This window comes from Barbus barbus, assembly GCF_936440315.1.
Source record: "Barbus barbus genome assembly, chromosome: 39".
NCBI lineage: Eukaryota > Metazoa > Chordata > Actinopteri > Cypriniformes > Cyprinidae > Barbus > Barbus barbus.
The window spans coordinates 1,482,950-1,505,545 of record NC_136717.1 but is presented as its reverse complement, the minus strand read 5'-3'; the positions used below and the strand labels follow the sequence as shown (position 1 = coordinate 1,505,545).

The 22,596-nt window shown below is 38.8% G+C and overlaps 2 protein-coding genes and 1 long non-coding RNA gene across 3 annotated transcripts in view; 2 read left to right on the top strand and 1 right to left on the bottom strand.

Annotated features, from left to right (window-relative positions):
* LOC306858939 (uncharacterized protein) overlaps nucleotides 1–22,596 on the top strand; it is a 429,579-nt gene that overhangs the window by 179,114 nt on the left and 227,869 nt on the right. The window lies entirely within an intron of this gene.
* Nucleotides 1–22,596, bottom strand: part of LOC306858963 — a 1,377,007-nt gene that overhangs the window by 1,273,321 nt on the left and 81,090 nt on the right. The gene's annotated exons all lie outside the window — the stretch shown is intronic.
* On the top strand, nucleotides 17,425–21,632 carry LOC306858285 (macrophage mannose receptor 1-like). The gene is made up of 5 exons (XM_079398732.1): nucleotides 17,425–17,468; nucleotides 17,659–17,697; nucleotides 17,790–18,146; nucleotides 20,484–20,831; nucleotides 20,988–21,632. The coding sequence occupies exons 2-5, from the start codon at nucleotides 17,661–17,663 to the stop codon at nucleotides 21,347–21,349; spliced, it is 1,104 nt and encodes a 367-aa protein (XP_079254858.1). The 5' UTR covers nucleotides 17,425–17,468; nucleotides 17,659–17,660; the 3' UTR covers nucleotides 21,350–21,632.

Sequence of the window (22,596 nt, the reverse complement as noted above, 5' to 3'; positions counted from 1 at the left end):
TCAGGATTCTTTCGATAGGTAAAAAGCACTTATTTGAAAATTTAAAAAACATATTTTTCCTGTCATCTTCATATTTTATTGGTTACTTTCTTTGCTTTTTTACATGCCAATCAAATACTTTAAAACATGGGAGAAAGAGACAAAAGGACATAGCTTTTTTTCTATATTTTGCAGACATTTTTGTCACCACAATAAACATTAATAGATAATTGCATCACTTTATCATTCTAATCCACTTTCAGAAGAACATCACTCTGTACTCCTGCATGAAACTTCTGGCAAGAGCAAAGGAGAACTTAATGCATGTGACAGTAATGGGATACCATATAATACTGCAAGTGTTTTGAATTTCATGCATGTATGATATTGGTCAGATCATTTTCAGTGACAAATATTTTTGAAACAGCAGACCGATCACCAGTCGTGCCTTCTGTTTTCAGCAAGGTAATTACTCCAGAGGTTAAACTTGTCTTCTGAAGCAATCACTTCCGTATCTAAATATGTGATTTTCAGATGGGAAAGTGGGGATTTATAGTAAAAATGGGCCTTAACATTGATATCTCACTCACCTATCATATTACTTCTGAAGACGCCAACCAACATTCTATCATGGGCCCCATCTGAATTAGCCCATATGAATCTCATATGGGGTCTGACTGGGGCTAATGTGGGTAACACATATAAGACCCATATTGGTCCCACTTATGAAGCACATGTGGATATACTAGGGCCCGGTATGGGTGCTGGACTGGCCCCACATAGTCTATATCATGTTTTGTTTTAGGCATCCAACCTGGACAGTAAAATTATTAATTATTATTTACAATATTAATAAAAGCAACATCAATATTTCAGTTAGGTAAATGTCCACTGTTTATTAGTCTACAAACTCACAAAACATGAACGTGTTCAATTTGAAAAATCATACATTAAAATGGTTCATTATAATACTTTATTATAATTTTATGACACCTTTTTTTTTACACTTTTCAGGTTTTTGTAAAATGTTGAACATCAACATAAACCAACAGGGTCATACCATCTCAACACCTGGTCTTATGTAACTAATCTTACATAACATAAAAATAGACAGTTAAAGGCTTTATTCACCCAAAAATGAAAATGATGTCTTATTTGCTCAACCTCATGTCACGTCAATTCCCATAAAAAAATTAATTAATTTTCAGAACACAAATGAAGATCATTTTATTTAAATCCGAGTGATTTCTGTTGCTCTATTGAAAGTTGTAATAAACTCTGATGCTACAAAACATTCATAAAGAGATTGTAAAATAAATCCATACCACAAACCACATATAAACATTGATAAGCGTATTTTTTAGAGTGTACCAAAGATCTCATAGGGATGGATCGTACCATGTGACAAGGGTCGTTAAGGGGAGAAAACGAAACCATTCTGAGCAGCGTTCTTGATGCTCAGACCATCGTATTAATGCACGTAAGTTTTAAAACATTTCAAAAAAGAAACAGTGATTTTGGAGGGATTTATTTTTTATAAATGTGTTTCTGTAGATCTTTAAGAAAATCCCTGTTTTTTTTAAGGCTGTTGTTTTGTGTTGATGTGAAATCGAAAGCATTCTAACAGGACATCAGACAGTAACAGCAGTGGTTAATTTTTTGGTCTCACCCCCTATTTAAACCGCATTTGAAGGATCCTACGAATTTGGACAGCCTTCGTCGCGGCGCTGTGACGTAACATCCTTCAAATGAGTACTCCGAAGGATGCAGACCCTGAATTTGGACACAGCCTTGGACTTCCTCGTTCAGATCGTTGAGTATTGTTTAGCGTATATCATTCTCCTAGCGATAGCTACTTTACGGAGCCAATCTAGTTTTCCAGTCATAGTTTCTAGTCTAGTCTTGTGGTTCGCCTGTTATCTGATTCTCCCCTGGGGACACTATAACTGGGTTTAGCAGTGTTTATTGTGCTAAACAAAACTTTAGGGCAGTAAGCAATTCTACTGATTAAATAATAAATATCAGTATGCAGCTAAAGCTGATTGAACTAAATATTTAATAAGAGATTCCTTTAACATTTCAAAGAAAATTTGTAGTTTGTCTCTCTTCCATCTACGCATCAGAGCACGTGTTTCATTTTTAAACCATGGCTGAGACAGGGACTTATGAGACAGGGATTGGAGCAACATCATTAATAATATCCAAACATACAGAATTAAAAACAACAGTCAACTCCTCTCTGTCCAATGAGGGTCCTGAAGCCTCTATAATAGAGGAAACTGGGCTTTTAACATATGCCTCAGCAAAATAATTAAAAGGTTTTTGGTGGTCGGAACAGTAGAAGAGATAAAGTCAGAAAAGTCCTGAATAAAGTCTTATTATATTTATGAGGACGATAGATAAGTGCACAATATACAGTGTAGGATAGTTCTAATTTGATCAACTGTAATTCAAAAGTTGAATATTTCTCCCCCACCTCGACCAGTGACATAGTTCGCAGGCAACAGCTCGGTAAGAAGACAGGTATCCACAGGCTCAAGCCAAGTTTCAGTTAGGAACAGGAAATCCAAATCCTTAGACGCCACAAATTCACGAAGTATGAATGTTTTATTTCTTTTGCTTGTTTAATTTCCAGCATCATTACTCCAGTCTTCAGTGTCACATGATCCTTCAGAAATCATTCTGATATGCTGCTCAAGAAACATTTAATTATTATTATCAATATTTAAAACAGATGAGTACATTATTTCAGGATTCTTTGATGAACAGAAGGATCCAAAGATCAGCATTTATCTGAATTAAAACACTTTTGTACCATTATACACTATACCATTCAAAAGCTATAATATTACAAATTGGAACCCGTGGTCTGCGCGATCGAGTTGCGTTTGAAGTCTGGTTCTGAATCAAATGATACGCGATCTGTTTGGAGCGCTTCGAAACAGTACTGTCAGAATCACCACGTTGACCGTTTCCGTCGTATTGAAAACATGCCCCACATCCCCACCTGCTTTTTTCACTAATCACGTCCTGGACATTATATTGATTTATATTTATTATTTTGTGTATATATATATATTTTTTTTTAAAAAGTATATGACATGCTTATGTTTAGGGTTAAATAAAATTAATAAAATGTTTCAGTAGTTGATTGATATTTATTATTTTGTGTATATTATTTTTAAAAAGCATATTACAGGTTTATGTTTGTGGTTAAAATTAAAATGTTTCTTCAAAGATGTGTTTTTTTGTGTGTGGGATATGATTTGATTGATATGATTTATCAGATTGAATTTATCTGATCAAAAGACACTTCAAATGTAAAATGTTTTATTAAAACGAATACACGTAATATATACAACATATATACAGGAAAGAAGTTATTTATTGAGGAGGATACAGGACAATATGAAAGAGTGGGCCCATGTAATATACACAGGAATGATATTATTTATTGAGGTGGTGGAGTTTGGCCTTTATTTTGCTGGCACTGTTCTGCCAACCAGTCATCTAAATATTTGCCATCTGAGGCACGCATAATGTGGCATTACCATATTGGCTATGGCCAAACTCTTTAGTTTTAGGCTGCCCACATTTGCTGCACGTGTTAAAAGTAACCCCTCACACATATTTCCGCTTATGGACTCCGCTTTCCTTCTCCAGAGCCCGCCAGCGCCTGTTCCTCTGGGTGTAACGGGACACAGGAGCAGACGGAGCTGGGCCTGCACTGGATGTCGAAGCAGCAGAAGAGGGAATCACCATTGACACAGTCATGTCCGGGTTAAGGACTAGTGTGCCTAACAATGACCCAGGTGCTGAAATGTGCTGCATAACTCCTGGTGCTGTGGGGGCAAGTGCAATGGGGCACTCCGTGGTGGCAGCAGCGGGCCGTCGACCTGGTCACAGAATTGGAGCCTGTCCTTCTCAATTTGGCGGAAGGATAAATCTTTTGGGCCTGATGTCAATGGCGTTTCATCCAATTTTTCCCTCGTTGGAGGAAGCTGCGTATCGGCCACAGCAATTGGGTCAGGTGGAGTCAGTCCCTGAGCGAGGACACTCATTTCCTGATTCTTCTGCCGCCGCTGAAACCTGAAAAATAAATTACTGGTATTATACACTATTTGGACAAAAGTGTTGGGACACCCCCTTCTTTAGAACAGAAGAAGGCACCAACAAAACTGTGGCAACAAAGACGGAAAAAAAAATCAAGTATTTAAAAATTGTATTTCCATCTCTGTTGAAACAGTTTTGGACGTGTCTAAAATGACAGTACCCTTATCTACAAGTCTTTGTTGTTTGGTGATGAGTTTTTGACTCAAGGTCTGCATATAAAGTCACACCAGAGGTGTTCAGCTGGGATCAGGACTTGGCTTTCTGCAGACCAGTCAAGTTCTTCCACACTGACTCAATCAATCATGTATTTTTGAACCGTGTCTTATACACAGAGACACTGTCATGTTAGAATAGAAAAGGGTCCTGTCCAAACTGTTGCTATACAATTAGAAGCACACAATTCCCTAGAATATCATTATATGCTTAAACTTTAAAATTTGTACTCATAGAAATTACTAAACTAGTCAAACCTGTTCATTATATTGCCAAAAGTATTGTCACTCCCTTATAGTGTACATATGTTTAGAAGTATTCAGTTAATTTGAAGCAAATAATGTGCCTTGCTTACCACTGAATGAGTGTCTTCTGGTTTAGCTCAAACAGCAGAATCATTGTTTCATCCATCAGCCTGCGACTGTTAAGCACCAGCTCTCGGATGTGGTGGTAATCCGAGAGGATTTTAGACCAACTGGGGGTGCAAACTCCAGCCTTCTTGGTCGGCGACTTGTGTAAAGCACAAAGCTGGATACAAATGGCCTCAACCAAGCGGCTGGTGCTGGGCCACTGCGCTGGACCCCCAGGATGTCCAATCAGACACCGTTTCACACTCTCCACACCCGGTGTGACTCCGGACCGCTTCGGTGCTTTAAAGCACACATGTGTGAGCTGAGGCTGATGTCGAGGCTGATAGTTGACCCGCTGTTTGTCAGTATCAGGGAGAGCTGTCCACAGCTGGATGACCTGCAGGTCAGTGAGGTAAAGGAGCCTCACGAAGACCAGGTAACCAGCCAGATCCTGGACCTTGTCCCACCCAGCGATGCCATCGGGTCCAATGACTGCTCCTTGGTAAATGCAGATTAATGTTAATGTATGTGGAATAAAATCAGATTGGAATTAAATAAAGCCCTTAACCCACTGGGGTCGCGTATTTTCTTTATGACGCAAAAATAACTAAAAATACTCCATGAGTTTTGATCGTATAGATAAGAACAAGGTATCATTTGAAACTGCCAAGGATCTACTTTTATTTGAGTATAATAACAACAAAACAATATGCTTTTAAAAAAATAGAGAAGATAAACAGGGTGCGTTCTCCGCCGGCTCGGTCTCTGTCATCTCTCTTCACAGACACGCAAATAAAACAACATGAATCTCCGCGAATTCTCTCCTCAAATACATGAGAAATATATGTATAGACAGCTTGAAATGTCTACTTTTAAATTAAGTAAGTCACGTCCAAAACAAATATTCTATGTTAAAGTAATCCATATGAAACCAATGCGATATCCAGTTTCCCGACTCAACTCATTATATCTAATGCGGTCACGCCCACGCACCGATCGCGCCTTCCGCTGCTGGTGCACCCAGGGTCCGTGGCGTCCCGGCGCCGGAGTGAAGGACATCTGGGAAGATCGCGTCCTGGGTGCACAGGGTCTGTGCAGAGAAACACACGGAGTAGAGGTTGTGGGAGTGTTAGCAGCGTGCTGTATACTTCCCCCGGACTTGTAAGCATCAGCCCGGGATGTTTCCAGCGCGGCTCTCCGCTCTCTCCGCTGGGCTTCTCCACCAGGTCGCGGATCTGCTTCTCCACGGCCTCCAGCTCCAGCTGCACCGAATGCAGCTCGAATGTGTCCTCACCTGCACTCAAAGGGAGACACAAATCCGCCATTTAAGCAAGTAACAGTGAAACGATAGTAATGTGTGTGAATAGAGTATTAGCAATCTAAGTGAGATTGCTAACGGGCTATAAGCTAATAGCAGACTCGTGAAATCGAAATAAAACTAGTGATAACAAGGCGCTTCGATTGGTTTTGTTTTAGAATGCTATATGTATATGCATATGCTATATGCCATCTAATGCTCCTTTTCCATCAGGTCTTTTAGTATATATATGTCTTGATGTTGATTCAAAACTATAATTCTCATCGAGATTTTCTTTACTATGTGCTTTCTGAAAGGTTTTAACTAATAATTCTGCCTTGCAGTGCCGTATCTACCATTGAGGACACCGAGGTCATGTCCTCTGTATTTTTTCCCGAAATTTCAAATTAGTCAATCCAGCAGTGATGATCAATGCCAAACACAGAACCCGGTCCGTGTCCGAATCCATATATGTCGTCTGTATTTTCTCCCAATTAAATTCACATTCTCCGTCTAATCTCTCAGGTGAAATCTCCGCCTCTATCTGTCTTTGCAGGCAGCGGCACTTGACGTCACGTTACCTAGGCTACAGATTCAGAGAGGCGGGAAAGCCGTATGTTTTTTCACGTAAGCTAGTACATCGATCGTAGTGTGGTCTTGAGCGAAATGCAGACATGAAGAGGAACTTGCATCAAACTAAATTAAGTTTTAAAAAGCCAACAACAGAAGGGCAGGGAAAGAGAAGGTGAGCCTGTGTGTGTCAGTGGCAGACTGTTCAGCACTGTCAAGCGCTAAGTTTCATTTGTCATTAGAATCCACTGATCTATAATAGAGAACTGGATAGCTCATGACGTCATAAAAGTGAAGTCACCGCACCGGTGTGTGTGTGTGTGTGGTGGGGGGGGGGGGGGGGGGGGGGGGGGTTAGAAAAAATGACCTCGGTATTTGAAAAATCCTGGCTATGGCCCTGCTGCCTTGTACTTTTCTGTATTAACTGTCTTTCCTTCTCCTGAGATTACTGGCATATTTCTGAGATTACTGGCAATGTTCTTTTCAGCATTTTAAATGCTTTATTCCTGTTTTTAACTGAATTACTGCATTCATCGTTCCACCACGGTACAGCTTTCTTCCTCCTATTTCCTTCAACTTTTGGTATACTTTCTTCTGCCGCTTTGACCAAAATCAAACTTAGTTTATCTGTACATTTATCAATATCATCCTCTGTACTATAACTCATTAATTCTAACTCACATATTTTATTATACTTCTCCCAATCAGCTTTCTCACATTTCCATCTATTTTGTTTTATCATCATACTCCTTTGCATTTCTAATCCTGCCGTGCAAAATATTGGAAAACGGGCACTCCCAACTGATGACTGCGCTAGCACCATATCACTATACCTTCTTTACTCCAAACCTTATTTAATTCCATTAAAGATATTTGTTAAAGATACGTTCGTGACGTCACGTAATACGCAATGACGTTGAAAAGGTCACGGTTGACTTAGGCGGAAGTACCGAGTCACTGTTTACAAATGTGCGGAAGAAGGACCATATACACATATTCAAATGTCTTTGTGTCAGTTTATGGTTTAAAATGCCCATTTCGTGTGCGTATCCTGGGTGTTTTAATATTAAAAAGCCCACTGACTCGGTACTTCCGCCTAAGTCAACCGTGACCTTTTCCACGTAATTGCGTATTACGTGACGTCACGAACGCGCATCACAGAACAGAGCAAGGCGAGCATTTGTGCTTATAACTTAAACTTTTTTATTTATTTTTGAAATGACCGATCGTTTCGCTAGATAAGACCCTTATTCATCGTCTGGTATCGTTTAAAGCCCTTTGAAGCTGCACTGAAACTGTCATTTGGACCTTGAACCGTTTGGGTCCCATTGAAGTCCATTATATGGAGAAATGTTTTCATCAAAAACCTTAATTTCTTTTCGACTGAAGAAAGAAAGACATGGACATCTTGGATGACATGGGGGTGAGTAAATTATCAGCAAACGTTTTTTTAAAAGTGAACTAATCCTTTAATGCAGTACATGTAGCAAGTTATTTTTTTTTAAGAAAACGAGAAGATCGAATATAGAAAAAAGAAACCGTGTTTTTTTTTTCATTTTTTTTAAAGAAACAAGCAGATGTAATATAGAAAAAAGAAAGCTAATGTTAGTCTTTCAAGAAAGGATAGCAGTTAGAGAATAAATATGCAATTGATAGAGGGACAAGTGTGTGTGTTTTTTATTAATAAAAAGACAACAAGCCTACATGTTCCGATCAGTTCTGGGCGTAAATGTACAATACACTGATGGAGAAAAAATTGTTCTGCGCACTTTGGCCGTAAGAGAGCTCAATGACAGACACACGGCCGAATACATTTCATCCGTCGTGCAAGATGTCTTACACAAATATGATGTTGAATTACGGCAAGTTTATTCAATAACTTCGGATAATGGCGCTAATATGATAAAGGCAGTATCTTTACTATCTGACATACAAGAGGACACCATGTGTAATGAGGTAAATGAGGCTGATACCATGGATAAAGAAGAGGATGGGGATGAGACTGATATCCAAGACGAAAGTCAGGAATTGGTACCGGATTTGGCCATCGAACTTGATTCTGTGATGCAAGAACATGTGTTGCGCAATGTGCGGTGTTCAGCTCATACTTTGCAGTTGGCAGTTGATGATGCATTAAAAGAGCAACGGTCAACAAATTTGCTTTCTAAAGCGAGACGTGTTGCGAAAAAGTTACGCACACAGAACGTAGTTGTTCTTCTAAAAAGGATGGGGCTAAAGAGAGCCATTGTGGACTGCCCAACGCGCTGGCATTCAACACACGATATGCTAGAGCGGCTTTTGGAGCTCAAGAATTTTTGCCAGGACATGTCACCAAATATTAAAGAAATAAATTTAAGTGGAAACGAATGGGAAGCAATAGCCAACTTGGTAAGCGCTTTAAAACCAACGAAAGTTGCTACGAAAAGCCTTCAGTCGGAACTGCTCACCACCGGCGACTTCTACTGTGTTTGGCTTCATTGCGCCTTGTGCACCGACAGAATTGACAATCTTTTTGCAAAACGACTGGTTCAATGTCTTAAGTCATGACAAACAACGCTTTTTGACAACGATGCCTTTGTGGCTGCTTTATTTCTCGATCCGAGATACAGGTTTTTCCTCAGCGATCTTCAATCCGAAAGGGCAAAAATTCACTTAAGTCGTGCCTGGGATGCCATTCAAAATTTGTCGGCAAACAACAACACTGCACAACGTAGTCCATAGCAGGCATCCGACGATGACGACGAGATCGAACAGCTGCTGATGGCAAAAGAAAAAGAAATCACAACTGTAAAACATACTCGAGTGTCAATCTCATCTGCTTTGGATATGTATTCGAGAGAACCCCGTCTTAAGAGAAGTGAGTGTCTTTTTAAGTATTGGGCAAGCGTTGCTACCACTAAGCCAGATTTGCACAAACTTGCTATGAATGTAATTGCGCTACCTGTAACGCAAGTAAGTGTTGAGCGTGCATTTTCATGCCTCAAGTACATTCTTTCCCCTCTGAGGTCGTCAATGAATGCACAGGTCCTAGAGGACATTCTCTTTGTACGATTAAACAAAAAGTATGGACTTTAAGTAGGCCATAGAATGACTGCATTTTTTTTATATATAAAATATAAATTTTGCTGAAGCCTATCCAGTCCTAGAGGACATTCTCTTTGTACGTTTAAACCCAAAGTATATGGACTTTAAGTAGGCTATAGCTTGACTTTTTTTTTTATATATAAAATATTTTGCTGAAGCCCATCCAGTTTTTCCAGTAGCCTATTTGGTATATTATAATTTAATTTGTTGATCTGTTGTGTTAAATGTAAAAAAAAAAAATCTGTTGTTGTTTTATAATGTTACAATGCATTACGTTTTCTTTTACTTTTATGCATTAAATGTAAAATCATAACTATCTGGAGTTCTGTTTTGTTTGAGTGAAAATAGCCTATAATAGGCTATTATGCATATTAGGTAAGGAATAAGTCAACAGGTTTTTATCGCAGATTAAGCCGTGTGGTCAGGATGTTAAGCGGATGGTCTTGAAGGGGCTTATTTCGCTATAGTATTATCAAACAAGAAAATTGTTTTTAAAAAATTATTAGCGCATTTGTAACGAGTTTCCAGGTGAACTCGTTTACTTTCGGTTTTAAAGACAAGAAGTTCAAATGACACGAACACGGAATTTGGTTTAATCATTTGTAAACATAATGCCAAACATGTTATTAAAAGGCGCACACACTATCTATCTATCTATCACGCAGTGTAATAAAATAACGTTTATTAACCGATATTTTTTCTAGAAAACCGTTTTCGGAACGTATTGTTTAATGAGGAACGCAAGAACAGAAACGTTATAATATCGATTCTGCTCGGAGTGAACCGAATGGATTTTTTTTTTTCGTTTTTAAGCCCTGATTAGAATAGAGAGTCAAATAAAGAAGTATGTAAAATAAATATGTAGAATATTATTTTTATATTTTTAAAAATAAATAGAATGTCAAATAAATCATATCCATGTTAATTAGCGAAAAGAGAAAGAACAAGATTCATATATCTAGCTTGTTTTGTTACACCAGTAAATGAAATTAATAGTTCTTGAAATTAATTTGTAATGTTGAGTGTTAGTTGGCATCATATGAAGAGGAAGCAACATCACCTGTGTACATAATGTTCTCTGTGCCTATGATTTCCATAGATTACTTTTATTTCCATGTGTAATTACATTGTGTGCATACAGAAACATACAGAGCCTCAGGTCTCTACCACATTCAAATTAACACACTTCCAGAGAATTACAGCAACAAAGACCAACACAGAGAAGAAACAAAACAGAAAAACACATGATTAAGGAAGAAAAATTAAAAGGTCATTTTATCGAGAAATATCTGCTACCAAACTTTACATGTGATTGGAAACCTGCAATTCTCACGTGTTGGTTTCAGTTTGTCCTTATTTGGTCAGTTTCCTGTCATTAGTTAATCATCGTTTATTCCATTCACCTGTTTTGTATTAATCATCTTGTTTGCTCCTTTGTTTCCGTTTTCTTTATAAGCATTCAGTTTGGTGATTATGTTGGTCCGGTCTTAAAGTAAAGCAACGTAATATCATTTGGTAACCTTTGTTGGAAACGTTTATTCTCTGCGCTTCATTAAAACTTCAATTCGTTGAATTCTTGAGTCCTGTGTTCCCTCAGAGAGACGTTACGTTACAGCAATATGGATGCAGACAAACTCATGAAGACATGCAGTCATTAAAAAATGCTACCATTCTTTATAACTAAGAGTAACAAATACAAAATGTTGTACATTAATTGTTAAGTTTATAATATGCATAGTTGATCGCTAAATTGAGGGGCTATGTGCTATACAGACTGCTTTACAACACGTGAATTCAATTGTTTATCCCGAAAGAAATAAAAGTGAAACGAGTGCCTGGTGAAGAGGGAGAAAAATTTAGTATATTTTATAGTTATATATAGACTACAATTCACAAATCATTTTGTGAAATAAACACTTCTTCAAATTATATATTAAATGATCATTAGGCCAATTGGATCTAAGATGGCGCAGCAGATGGCAGCTATTGTGCATTGCTCTTCAGTGTTTGTACTGTTTTTGTTTGTTTTTCCTGTTTTTTGTTACTCAAATACAATCAGTTTTACCAGGGATAACCTGCTGAACATTCGGCAGAACACACCACAAAATCTTTTACCGGATTTTGACTATTCGGACGTTTTGCTGGACATTGTAGTTGGCGGAGCCGTAGCTCTGGTCAAACGCTTCAGGAGGACGCACAGACGGGGAAAGCGAGCCGGCGTGCTCGTGAAGCTTCATCAGCGCGGATTTCAAATGCCGTTTCCTAGCATCCATCTGGCGAATCTCCGCTCTCTACCCAACAAAATGGACAAACTCCTTCTGCTCTCTCGGACAAACAAAGATTTTTCTAACTCTGTTGCTCTGTGTTTTTGGAAACCTGGCTAAATGGCGACATACCGGACAGCGTGCTACATCTGCCTAATTTCCAGCTGATCAGAGCAGATTGCGACGCGGAATCAACGGGGAAATCGCGCGGCGGCGGGACGTGCTTTTACATCAATGAGAGGTGGTGTACAGGTGTAACTGTGTTAAAGAAGATGTGCTGCTCAGATCTAGAAACGCTCTTCATTAACTGCAAGCCGTTCTATTTGCCGCGGGAGTTCAGCTCCTTCATTCTCGTGAGTGTCTACATTCCACCGCAAGCGCACGTGAGCACAGCTTTACAGAAACTCGTTGATCTGATCACAGAGAGTGAGCAACAACACCCGGACTCTGTTTTATTCATTCTCGGGGACTTTAATAAAGCAAATCTCTCCCGTGAACTGCCAAAATACAGACAGCACATCACATGTCCCACCAGAGACAGTAATATATTGGATCACTGTTACACAACAAAGGACGCATATCACTCTTTTCCACGAGCAGCTGTAGGACTCTCTGTATTAAGAACTGTTAAAAGATGGACAAATGAAACAGAGCGGGATTTACAAGCCTGTTTCTCTCTCACTGATTGGACTGTTTTTGAAAATGCTGCTACCGATCTGGACGAGCTCACAGAGACTGTAACTTCACATATCAGTTTCTGTGAGGATATGTGTATTCCTACCAGGACACATCTAACTTACAACAACGACAAACCATGGTTCACTGCAAAACTCAGACATTTCCGTCAGGCCAAAGAAGATGCTTACAGAAAGGGGGATAAAGTCTTGTATAAACAGGCCAAATACACACTGGAAAAGGAGATCAGAGTGGCAAAGAGGAATTATTCTGACAAGCTAAGGAACAAATTCTCTTCCAGTGATCCTGCTTCAATGTGGAAAGGTATGAAAGACATCACCAGTTACAAGTCACCATCCCCCAGCGCTCTGGAGAATCAACAACTGGCAGACACCAGGTCCAGATGGTGTGTCACCAACCTGCCTAAAAACCTGTGCTGATCAGCTGGCCCCCATCTTCCCACAGATCTTCAACAGATCACTGGAGCTGTGCGAAGTCCCCTCATGCTTCAAATGCTCCACCATCATCCCCGTCCCAAAGAATAATTTGTTCCTGCCTCGATAAAAGTGTTGAATTCTAACAAGAACAACGCACCTATAGCACTTTACTGTGTTTTGTATTTACACTCACCTAAAGGATTATTAGGAACACCATACTAATACTGTGTTTGAACCCCTTTCGCCTTCAGAACTGCCTTAATTCTACGTGGCATTGATTCAACAAGGTGCTGAAAGCATTCTTTAGCAATGTTGGCCCATATTGATAGGATAGCATCTTGCAGTTGATGGAGATTTGTGGGATGCACATCCAGGGCACGAAGCTCCCGTTCCACCACATCCCAAAGATGCTCTATTGGGTTGAGATCTGGTGACTGTGGGGGCCATTTTAGTACAGTGAACTCATTGTCATGTTCAAGAAACCAATTTGAAATGATTCGAGCTTTGTGACATGGTGCATTATCCTGCTGGAAGTAGCCATCAGAGGATGGGTACATGGTGGTCATAAAGGGATGAACATGGTCAGAAACAATGCTCAGGTAGGCTGTGGCATTTAAACGATGCCCAATTGGCACTAAGGGGCCCAAAGTGTGCCAAGAAAACATCCCCCACACCATTACACCACCACCACCAGCCTGCACAGTGGTAACAAGGCATGATGGAGCCATGTTCTCATTCTGTTTACGCAAAATTCTGACTATCATCTGAATATCTCAACAGAAATCGAGACTCATCAGGCCAGGCAACATTTTTCCAGTCTTCAACCATCCAATTTTGGTGAGCTCGTGCAAATTGTAGCCTCTTTTTCCTATTTGTAGTGGAGATGAGTGATACCCGGTGGGGTCTTCTGCTGTTGTAGCCCATCCGCCTCAAGGTTGTGCGTGTTGTGGCTTCACAAATGCTTTGCTGCATACCTCGGTTGTAACGAGTGGTTATTTCAGTCAAAGTTGCTTTTCTGAGTTTATGGTCAAGATTATAATAAAAAATATTTTGTTTAAAATTTTTTTATTTCGTTAAGTGATAATTTAAAGCTTTCTATAGATATATTTATCATGTCTTTGAGGCATGTATTCGCCCAGCTTCGGTTCATTTTTGTGAAGCACTTCTGTTCAAGACGGCAGAAAGCGCATCATGTTTGTTTTCTTTGTTTTATAAAAAGTTTTGTTGGTATTGTGAGTGCCCACAAATAAAAGTAGACCCTTTACAGTTCTGAATGATGTATTACTCTTACCTTTATCAGGCTAGGGCCTGAGCGTCTTGGGCGAACGCAGATTTTAATTTAGCAGCTGATGATGTGCCGCACTGAACGATCTAATCACACCGGTGTGATCGTTTATTAAATATAAAAAATAATATTCGGCTGTTTTTTTTTTGGTCTTTTGGATGCTGCATTCAAAAAATCCACTTGCCTCAAAAATCTCAGGGGGCACGGTTGAAATCGCGTTCTGGGAGTAGCGGTATTTCGGCTGGGCCCCCCTCTGGTCCAGTGCCCTGGGCAGGTGCCCAGTAGGCCCGTGCATTAATCCGTCCCTGCCTCAATACCACGACTGAGGTGAGAGCCTTGAGCAAGGCACCGAACCCCCAGCTGCTCCCCGGGTGTATGTTCACTACTGTGTGTACACTTGGATGGGTTAAATGCAGAGCACAAATTCTGAGTATGGGTCACCATACTTGGCCACACACCATTTCCCTTTCCCCTTTTTTGCAGAACGTATTGGTATGGTATGGACTGTTTTGAAGGAACTGATTTGTGCATATTATGGAGAGGGGGTGAAATGTTTATGTGTAGATGTTGCTTGTTTGTATACACAATGACACTTTAATATATTAGCATCAAAAACTCAATTGATTGTATCCCATATCTTTATTGTGGCTTTCGTTCAACTGATGTTTGAGAGAGTTTGTTACAACCTCGCTTGTGAGAAGTCGTGTAGTTTTTAAGTTGTTAAACTATGTTACTGATAAAATCGTCAGAGTGGCGATAACAACATTAGCGCATATGTTAACGTGTCTGTGAGGGAGAGAGAGTGGGAGAGATAGAGTATGTGCTTTCCGTACATAATAAAGCATAATTTTGTGGCAAAAACATGGATATGATCTGTCGTTTTTATCCTTTTGTTTACTATATTTATGTTTGGCCAGTGTCGTGGGTTTTGGTTCTTTTGCTGTTTTAGGCTGTAAGGACCTTTTGAAATAACTCAAATCATTTGGCGAAGTGATATGGTCATGTAATGCGTTGCCTGGAACTACGTTCGTCGTGCGTTTCCCTGAAAATAATTGCACACCTTCAAACGTTCGTCAGCCAATCAGATTCAAGCAGTCAGTGGTAGTATAATTTAGACTATTTGAAACTGTAAGAATCGCTTTGTTTCCATAGCGACGCGTCATGCTTGTCATGTGACACCGCAGCCACAAAGCTGTGAACGAGTGATGTATCGCTTTTATTTCATTTCATTTTTCTTGTTTCATTCAAAATATTCACAAAGGTGTTAATTATATTATGAAATATCTGATATTTCACTCCTCAAATATGTTTAAGCAATTGTATTTGGTAGTTTAAACACCTTTATAATGACCATGTTAGTTGATCTATGATGGGTAATGGGTACCGAAGATAAGGTGACATGTTTTTGAGCACAATTCACACAGAGCAATAAATCAGGGATAAAACGTTTATTTTCGGTGGTCCGCCGGGAAACAAAGATGCCGTGGTGCCAAACCCCCTCGCGAAAGAAGAAAGCCGTTGTGTTTACAAATGTGATGACGAATGCTTATCAGATTCGACTAAACGCTGGATTTTCAAAAGTATGTGAAATATTTAATGTTTGCGGCATTGAATCTTCAAAATACAACCGAGAGTTTCACACACCGGTCTATTATTGTGGCGACATTTCCACACCCAGATATGTGATATCAAACAACCAATCATAGTTCATTTTGTTTAGCATGTCGGTCAAACGACCTCATGGGCGGGCCTTGGCCAATGAACGCGGCCGTCTATTCCAGACCTTCAGCCGTCAGTCTGAAGGTCTGGCTACGCAAGACTAGTGATGGAGTGACATTAAACGTGATATGTTCTTACTTAATCCACACACACAAAAAAATCCTTCAAGAAGCTTTCTTTAAAATCTACTTGATAGGAAAGTTCATAAAAGTCAGCCACATATTCCTCAATGGAGCAATTACCTTGACGGAGGCGATTGAGACGATCAGCTGGGTTCATTTTGATGGTGGTGTATTCTGTAATGAGGAGTCCACTGAAGGCGAGCGTAGTGATGAGCCCAAGTGCAGTTTATTTACAAATGTGAAATCCAAAATACAAACACAATCTGAGACTTGACTTGACTAGACTTGACATGAAACAGACTTGGCATGGCATGAACAAACAAACTAGACTCACCGACAGCAGGTCACAAGGGCTAGCGATGGGTCGTTCTTGAAAGATTCGTTCATTTTGAACAAATCTTTAATGTGACTAAAGAAGCACGATTCGTTCAGTCGCGCATGCGCAAAATCCTATAGGTTCTGCACTGAATTAGTTCGTCTGTTTCGAGTCGTTCGTTCATCACGTGACACCTCCATAAGCTAAACCTATGCAGTCTGAGGGGAAAAGATTTAATAATAATAATAATAACCAACTCTTTATTTTATTACCTTTGTTACCACATTCAGTGTTATGGAAAGGAACCATCATAACAGAAATTCACACATTTATAAACTGTAAGAAATAAAAAGCTACAATTTGAGACCAGAAACGCATTACGTAACTGTAAGAGTAAATAATAATAATAATAATAACTATGCACCTGTTGTAAGGAATTCAAATTAACTAATTTCTCTATCCAGTGCTGTCATGTCACGTGACAAAAGCACGAACGACTCAAACCCGAAGATAGATGAACTAATCAATTCTCTTTCCGGCTCTGTCTGCATTGGTTAAGTTTATGGGGTTGTAACGTGATGAACGAACGACTCAAACCCGAAGACTTGTCAGATAAGAGGTGAGGTGAGCTAATCATAGACTAAAGACTGAGGTCAACAACAAATTATTTTGTTTTCTGTTTCTTATACCATTATAGTTTTGTATTGTTTGTAGTTTGATCAACGTTTGCATAAGCAGTAGATGAAGCAACATCACCTGTGTACATAATGTTCTCTGTGTCTATGATTTCCATAAATTACTTTTATTTCCATTTGTAAATAACCTTGTGTGCATACAGAAACATACAGACCCTCAGGTCTCTAGCACATTCAAATTAATACACTTCCAGAGAACACACGTTAACACACGTTAAAGGTAATGTATTTTGAGTAATAAACAAATGATGTGATGCTGGATGAGGGATGAGAGCAGATATAATAATCACTCAGTTTGAAGCTGCAGACAGAAACATCAGATTCAGGACAGAAACACACAATCTCTGAAGTAAGAACAACTCATGTTCATTCTTTAACTAGAACTAGTCTTCTGACATGATAATACTGTCTTTATCATTGTGTACGGTGCATTTATGTTCCTGTTAAGATGGATTTTTAATTATCACTGAAATAATTTTTTTGCACCAAATGAATCTGAATATTTGAAATCTGAGTTTATCTGTATTTTTCTTCCTCAGAAATGGACCAAACTCTATTTTTCATTCTTCTTCTCATTTGTGAGTGTGTCTGTGGTTTTATTTCTGGTTTCTAGTTTCATTAGGTTTGATTCTGTTATGAAAATCATTAAATCAGACCCTCTCTTTCACAGCTCTCTGCTCCGTATCTGAATGTGTTCAGCGTCAGTATCACTTTATAAATGAGATGAAGACCTGGACTGAAGCTCAGAGATACTGCAGAGAGAAATACACAGATCTGGCCACCGCTGACAACATGAACAACATGAACGAGCTGAACAAGAGTGTGAATGATAGAAGTGTTCTGTATGCCTGGATTGGTCTGCAGAAGACGGGTCGTGATGAATGGCACTGGTCTTCAGGTGAACCTGTGCTCTATCTCAACTGGGCACCTGGACAACCAGATGGCAGAGATGAGTGTGCTATGATGACAAATGGACAATGGAATGATTTGCCATGTAGTGATAACCGGTATTTCATCTGCAACAACAGTGAGTTCATTTATATATGCATCATATACCAAGTTTTAATAGAATACTAACAGTATGACTGTTTAATTTGATCCTTTTTTTTGTCCCTGTACCTGATAATTTGTCAAAATAGAAACTTGCTATTAAAGAGCCTAAAAGTCTTAGAAATCTAAACTGATCTTATATTATTAATAATAAACATACAGCAGTGACTAGACGTGATTCAGCTTGATATGATCAGCCTTCAGTATCTCAACACAAACCTACAAGGGCTTCGTTTATCATATGTAGATTAACTTGAGTCTGGACTGTGAAGGAATGATAGTCCATTACATCATAAACCCTCACTGCAGAGAAATGTAATGTAGTGACTCAATAGTGAAGCTAATTTATTTATTTATTTAGTCATTTAGCAGACTATTTTATCCAAAGTGACTTACAAATGAGGACATAAGAAGCAATCAGAACCAACAAAAGAGCGACAACGTGCAAGTGCTATTACAAGTCTCAGTTAGCCTAACGCAGTACAGATAAATATTATTATTATTATTTTTTTGTTTTTTTTTATAAAAAGACAGATAAAATAAAATTAGAATAGAGAGTGCTAGAGTTAGAGGGTCAAGTAAAGATGGAACATGGATTGAGTTGGGCAGGTCATTCCACCAGATGGGAACAGTTAATGATAAAGTCTGTGAAAGTGTTTTTCTGTGTCTTTGGGATGGTACAATAATGCGTCGTTCACTTGAAGAACGCAAGCTTCTAGAGGCATATAAGTCTGAATTAATGAATTTAGGTAAAGGGGAGCAGAGCCAGTGGTGGTTCTGTAGGCAAACATTAATGCCTTGAATTTAATGCGAGCAGCTATTGGTAGCCAGTGCAGATTGATGAACAGAGGCGTGACGTGCGTTCTTTTCGGCTCATTATAGATTAATCTTGCAGCGGCATTTTGGATTAATTGTAGAGGTTTAATAAAATTTATATAAATTATAATATATATAAATTTATAATAAAATTCACGGCACACTCTTAAATGTTTCTCTGTGTGACTGACGGTCTGTATTTGTGTAGAATTTAATGGTTTGAATGAACACGTTCTAGACAATCAGAATAAAGTTTAAATATTGGTGAATATTTAATATATCATAATTACCAGCTGTAGAAGCAGCTCAAGTCTTTCATCTTAATAACAATCGCCTAAAAACCTCACGCTGGTATTAAGTTGGCTTGAGAAAGTTAAAGCATTTCAAACTTACTGAAATGCTATTTAAACTTCTTATTATTATTCTTCAGAGACTAAATTTACAACTTTAGACTGATCTGACTCGAGTTGCTATATCTTTTCTAACTGATCGGACTTATGGTTATCATAAAAATCCCATAGACTTACATTGACGGAATGTTCAGATGAGCCAAGACTATTCAAACTCCAACTGTCAAAATTCAAATCTAAACACACTGAAGCCCATTAGACTCAATCAGACTTCCCTTCTATGTACTATTTCTAACCCATTCAAACTCATCTAATATTTCTAATCTATCTATCTATCCTAGCGACATGTTAATCACTTCCTAGACATGCTACTAGCATGCTAATCATGCTAAAATCATGCTAGCGACATGCTAAAATCATGCTAGCAACATGCTAGTATCATGCTGGAAACATGCTAGCGACATGCAAATCACTTGGTAAACATGTTAGCGACGTGCTAGTAACATGCTAATCATACTAGCGAGCATGTTAGTAACTTGTTAGTCATGCTAGAAACATGCTAGTGACATGCTAATCATGTTAGAGACATGCTAGTAACTTGCTAATCATAATTTCTGACAAGACTCTATTGCTTTTAAAACTACTTTAAACTTCAAACTATTTCAGACTGCAAACCATCAAACTTAACACTTTTTTAACTTTTTCAAACTTTCTGGTCCGGCTTTCTCAAGCCAACTTAAAGTTTGTCTCGACAAACTTTTTTTGTCTAGTTTTAGAATGTATTGATAATGTAATACTATTGTTTCCATGGCGACGTGTCCTGCTTGTCATGTGACACACCGCAGCCACAAAGCTGTTAATGAGTGATGGATTGTTATTGCCACTTTCACAGACATCGGTGTGTATTTTACAAACTATAAATGTATATTTTGCTAATGCTTATTTGCACTTAAATATCTGAAACTTAAAATAAGCATTATATGGTGGAAAACACTGACAGACAGCCTTATATTCAGGGTTAAAAAGGGTTAAATGACGTGTTTCTGATGTTTCCATCACTGCTCCTGTTCACATCCAAACCATAAAGCAGCGTAAGAATAATGAACAAACTGATTCATGAATCTTTTTCTCATTTGTTTTTCTTAAAGCGAACACAGGACTCGTCTTTGTCAATCAGATGATGAACTGGAGAGACGCTCAGAGTTACTGCAGACAGAATCACATTGATCTGGTCAGTGTGAGGAACCAGAATGAGAATCAACAGGTTCAGCAGTTCATTAGTGATAGACAGTTATCTGGATCATATGTCTGGATCGGTCTGTTCAGAGACTCATGGCAGTGGTCAGATCAGAGTAACTCCTCATTCAGATACTGGAGGTCTGGTCAACCTGATAATTGGAGAGGTGGCGAAAACTGTACAAGTGTTGATCTGAACACTCAGGGAGGATGGAATGACGTCTCTTGCACCACTCAATATCCTTTTGTGTGTCATGAAGGTGAGTAGATCTTCACAAAACACACACAATCCATCCATCACCTCCAGATCTCCTGCAGTTCATGTCTGACATGACAAATTCATCCAGTGTTTGTTCTGCATGTTGTTTTTGATCAGTCTCTCTCTAGTTTCTGCTTGTGGTTTGTTTGGTTTCCAGATAAACTGATTGTGATCAGAGAGAATCTGACGTGGGCTGAAGCTCTGAGATACTGCAGACAGAATCATGTGGATCTGGTCTCGGTTCATTCAGAAGAGATGCAGCGTCGTGTGATGAACGTGGTTAAACTTGCGTCTACTGCGGCGGTGTGGTTGGGTTTACGCAACTACTGCGCCATGAACATGTGGCTCTGGGTGAGTGGAGAGATGGTGTGCTATCAGAACTGGGCTCCAGGGAACGGAACGACACCAGAAAACTGCAAACTCGAGAAGAGAAACGGAGCAGTTCAGTCTGGAGGAGATCAGCGCTGGATCAGCCTTCCTGAATCTCACAAACTCAACTTCATCTGCAGCAGAAATTAAGAGCTAATGTGTTTTCTTACATTCACGGTCTTCATAGGCTACTTCATTATTTTTCTGATTTACTTTTATGTTTGATTTGTTCTTTAGTATGTTCTGAGTGAATCTACTTATTGGGGTTTAAAAGTGGCCAGAAGTCAGTTTTATTTCTATATTATCATATATGTGTCTTTTAAGAAACTCCTTGTATATTCGGTGTGGTTATGACTCTGTATGTTTCGCTCTAATCATCTCTTTTGAACACAAACATAATAACAGAAGCTCAAATAAACTCATCTACAGCCAGGATTGTCTCCTGTTTCCTGATTTCCCCTCAACATCCTGTATGTAACAAATATGCTCAATTTAAATGGGCCATGAACTGGCTTTTTTTAAATCATTAATTTGTATCTCTGGTCCCCTTTATCAAGATTCACATAAAAAACATAACAATTTATGATTGACTAACACTTGTGTATGTTTGACAGCTTACATTCCTCATAGATGGACAGCTAACTCCTATTATTAAGGCAAAATCTTACTAAGCACTAACCACTTGAGTTCAGTGTTGAATAGATCAGTTGTTTCAAGCATTCATTAAAATTAATTGGTTCAAAGGAGTCGTTGGTTCACGAATCGGACATCGCAAAAAATTAGTGTCAACACGGAAAACACTTGATCACTGCATATAATTGTTTTGTGTGGTTTATGTCAGCTGCATGTGCTGAACACTTGTCAGAGAAGGCATGTGTTTTTGAGCACAATTCACACCCAGCAGTAATTCAAATCAATTCTCTGAATGTGCCACAAAACAAGGATTCAGCCTTCTGACCTTTTACCATCACGTCAGTTGATTTTTCTATGGAGGGAGAGGAAAGACAGAGACAGTGTGTGGGGAGGACCTCTCTGCTCTGCATGCTATCATAAGCGCAGCAGTCTTTTACATCACTCATAAATCACTTTAAATTATCAAATTAAAAGCATGTTTCTTCAATCATTATGTCTTCACTCTCCTCTTCAATAAATGCCGTCTTTATAATCGTCTCATGTGGATCTCAGTTTTTCTGTGTTTGGACACTTTGTCCTGTTTAATGATGAGAATAATAAACAGTAAGGAATATAAATGCATATGCAAATTTTACTCTGAGAATTATGTACATGTTATGAACTTATATCTTCATCTACCAAGAGAATGTATGTATGTGAAAATTATATATGGCCTTATAGGTAACTATTGTACTTCATTTAGGGCAATATGTGCCATATTGTTT

Bases quoted from the DNA above. Each gene is read 5' to 3' on its own strand.
- LOC306858285 (XM_079398732.1), top strand. From the start codon at position 17,661: ATGGACCAAACTCTATTTTTCATTCTTCTTCTCATTT. The intron at 17,698-17,789 runs GTGAGTGTGTCT...TCTCTTTCACAG, and splicing joins TTTCATTCTTCTTCTCATTT to CTCTCTGCTCCGTATCTGAA. The intron at 20,832-20,987 runs GTGAGTAGATCT...TTTGGTTTCCAG, and splicing joins TCCTTTTGTGTGTCATGAAG to ATAAACTGATTGTGATCAGA.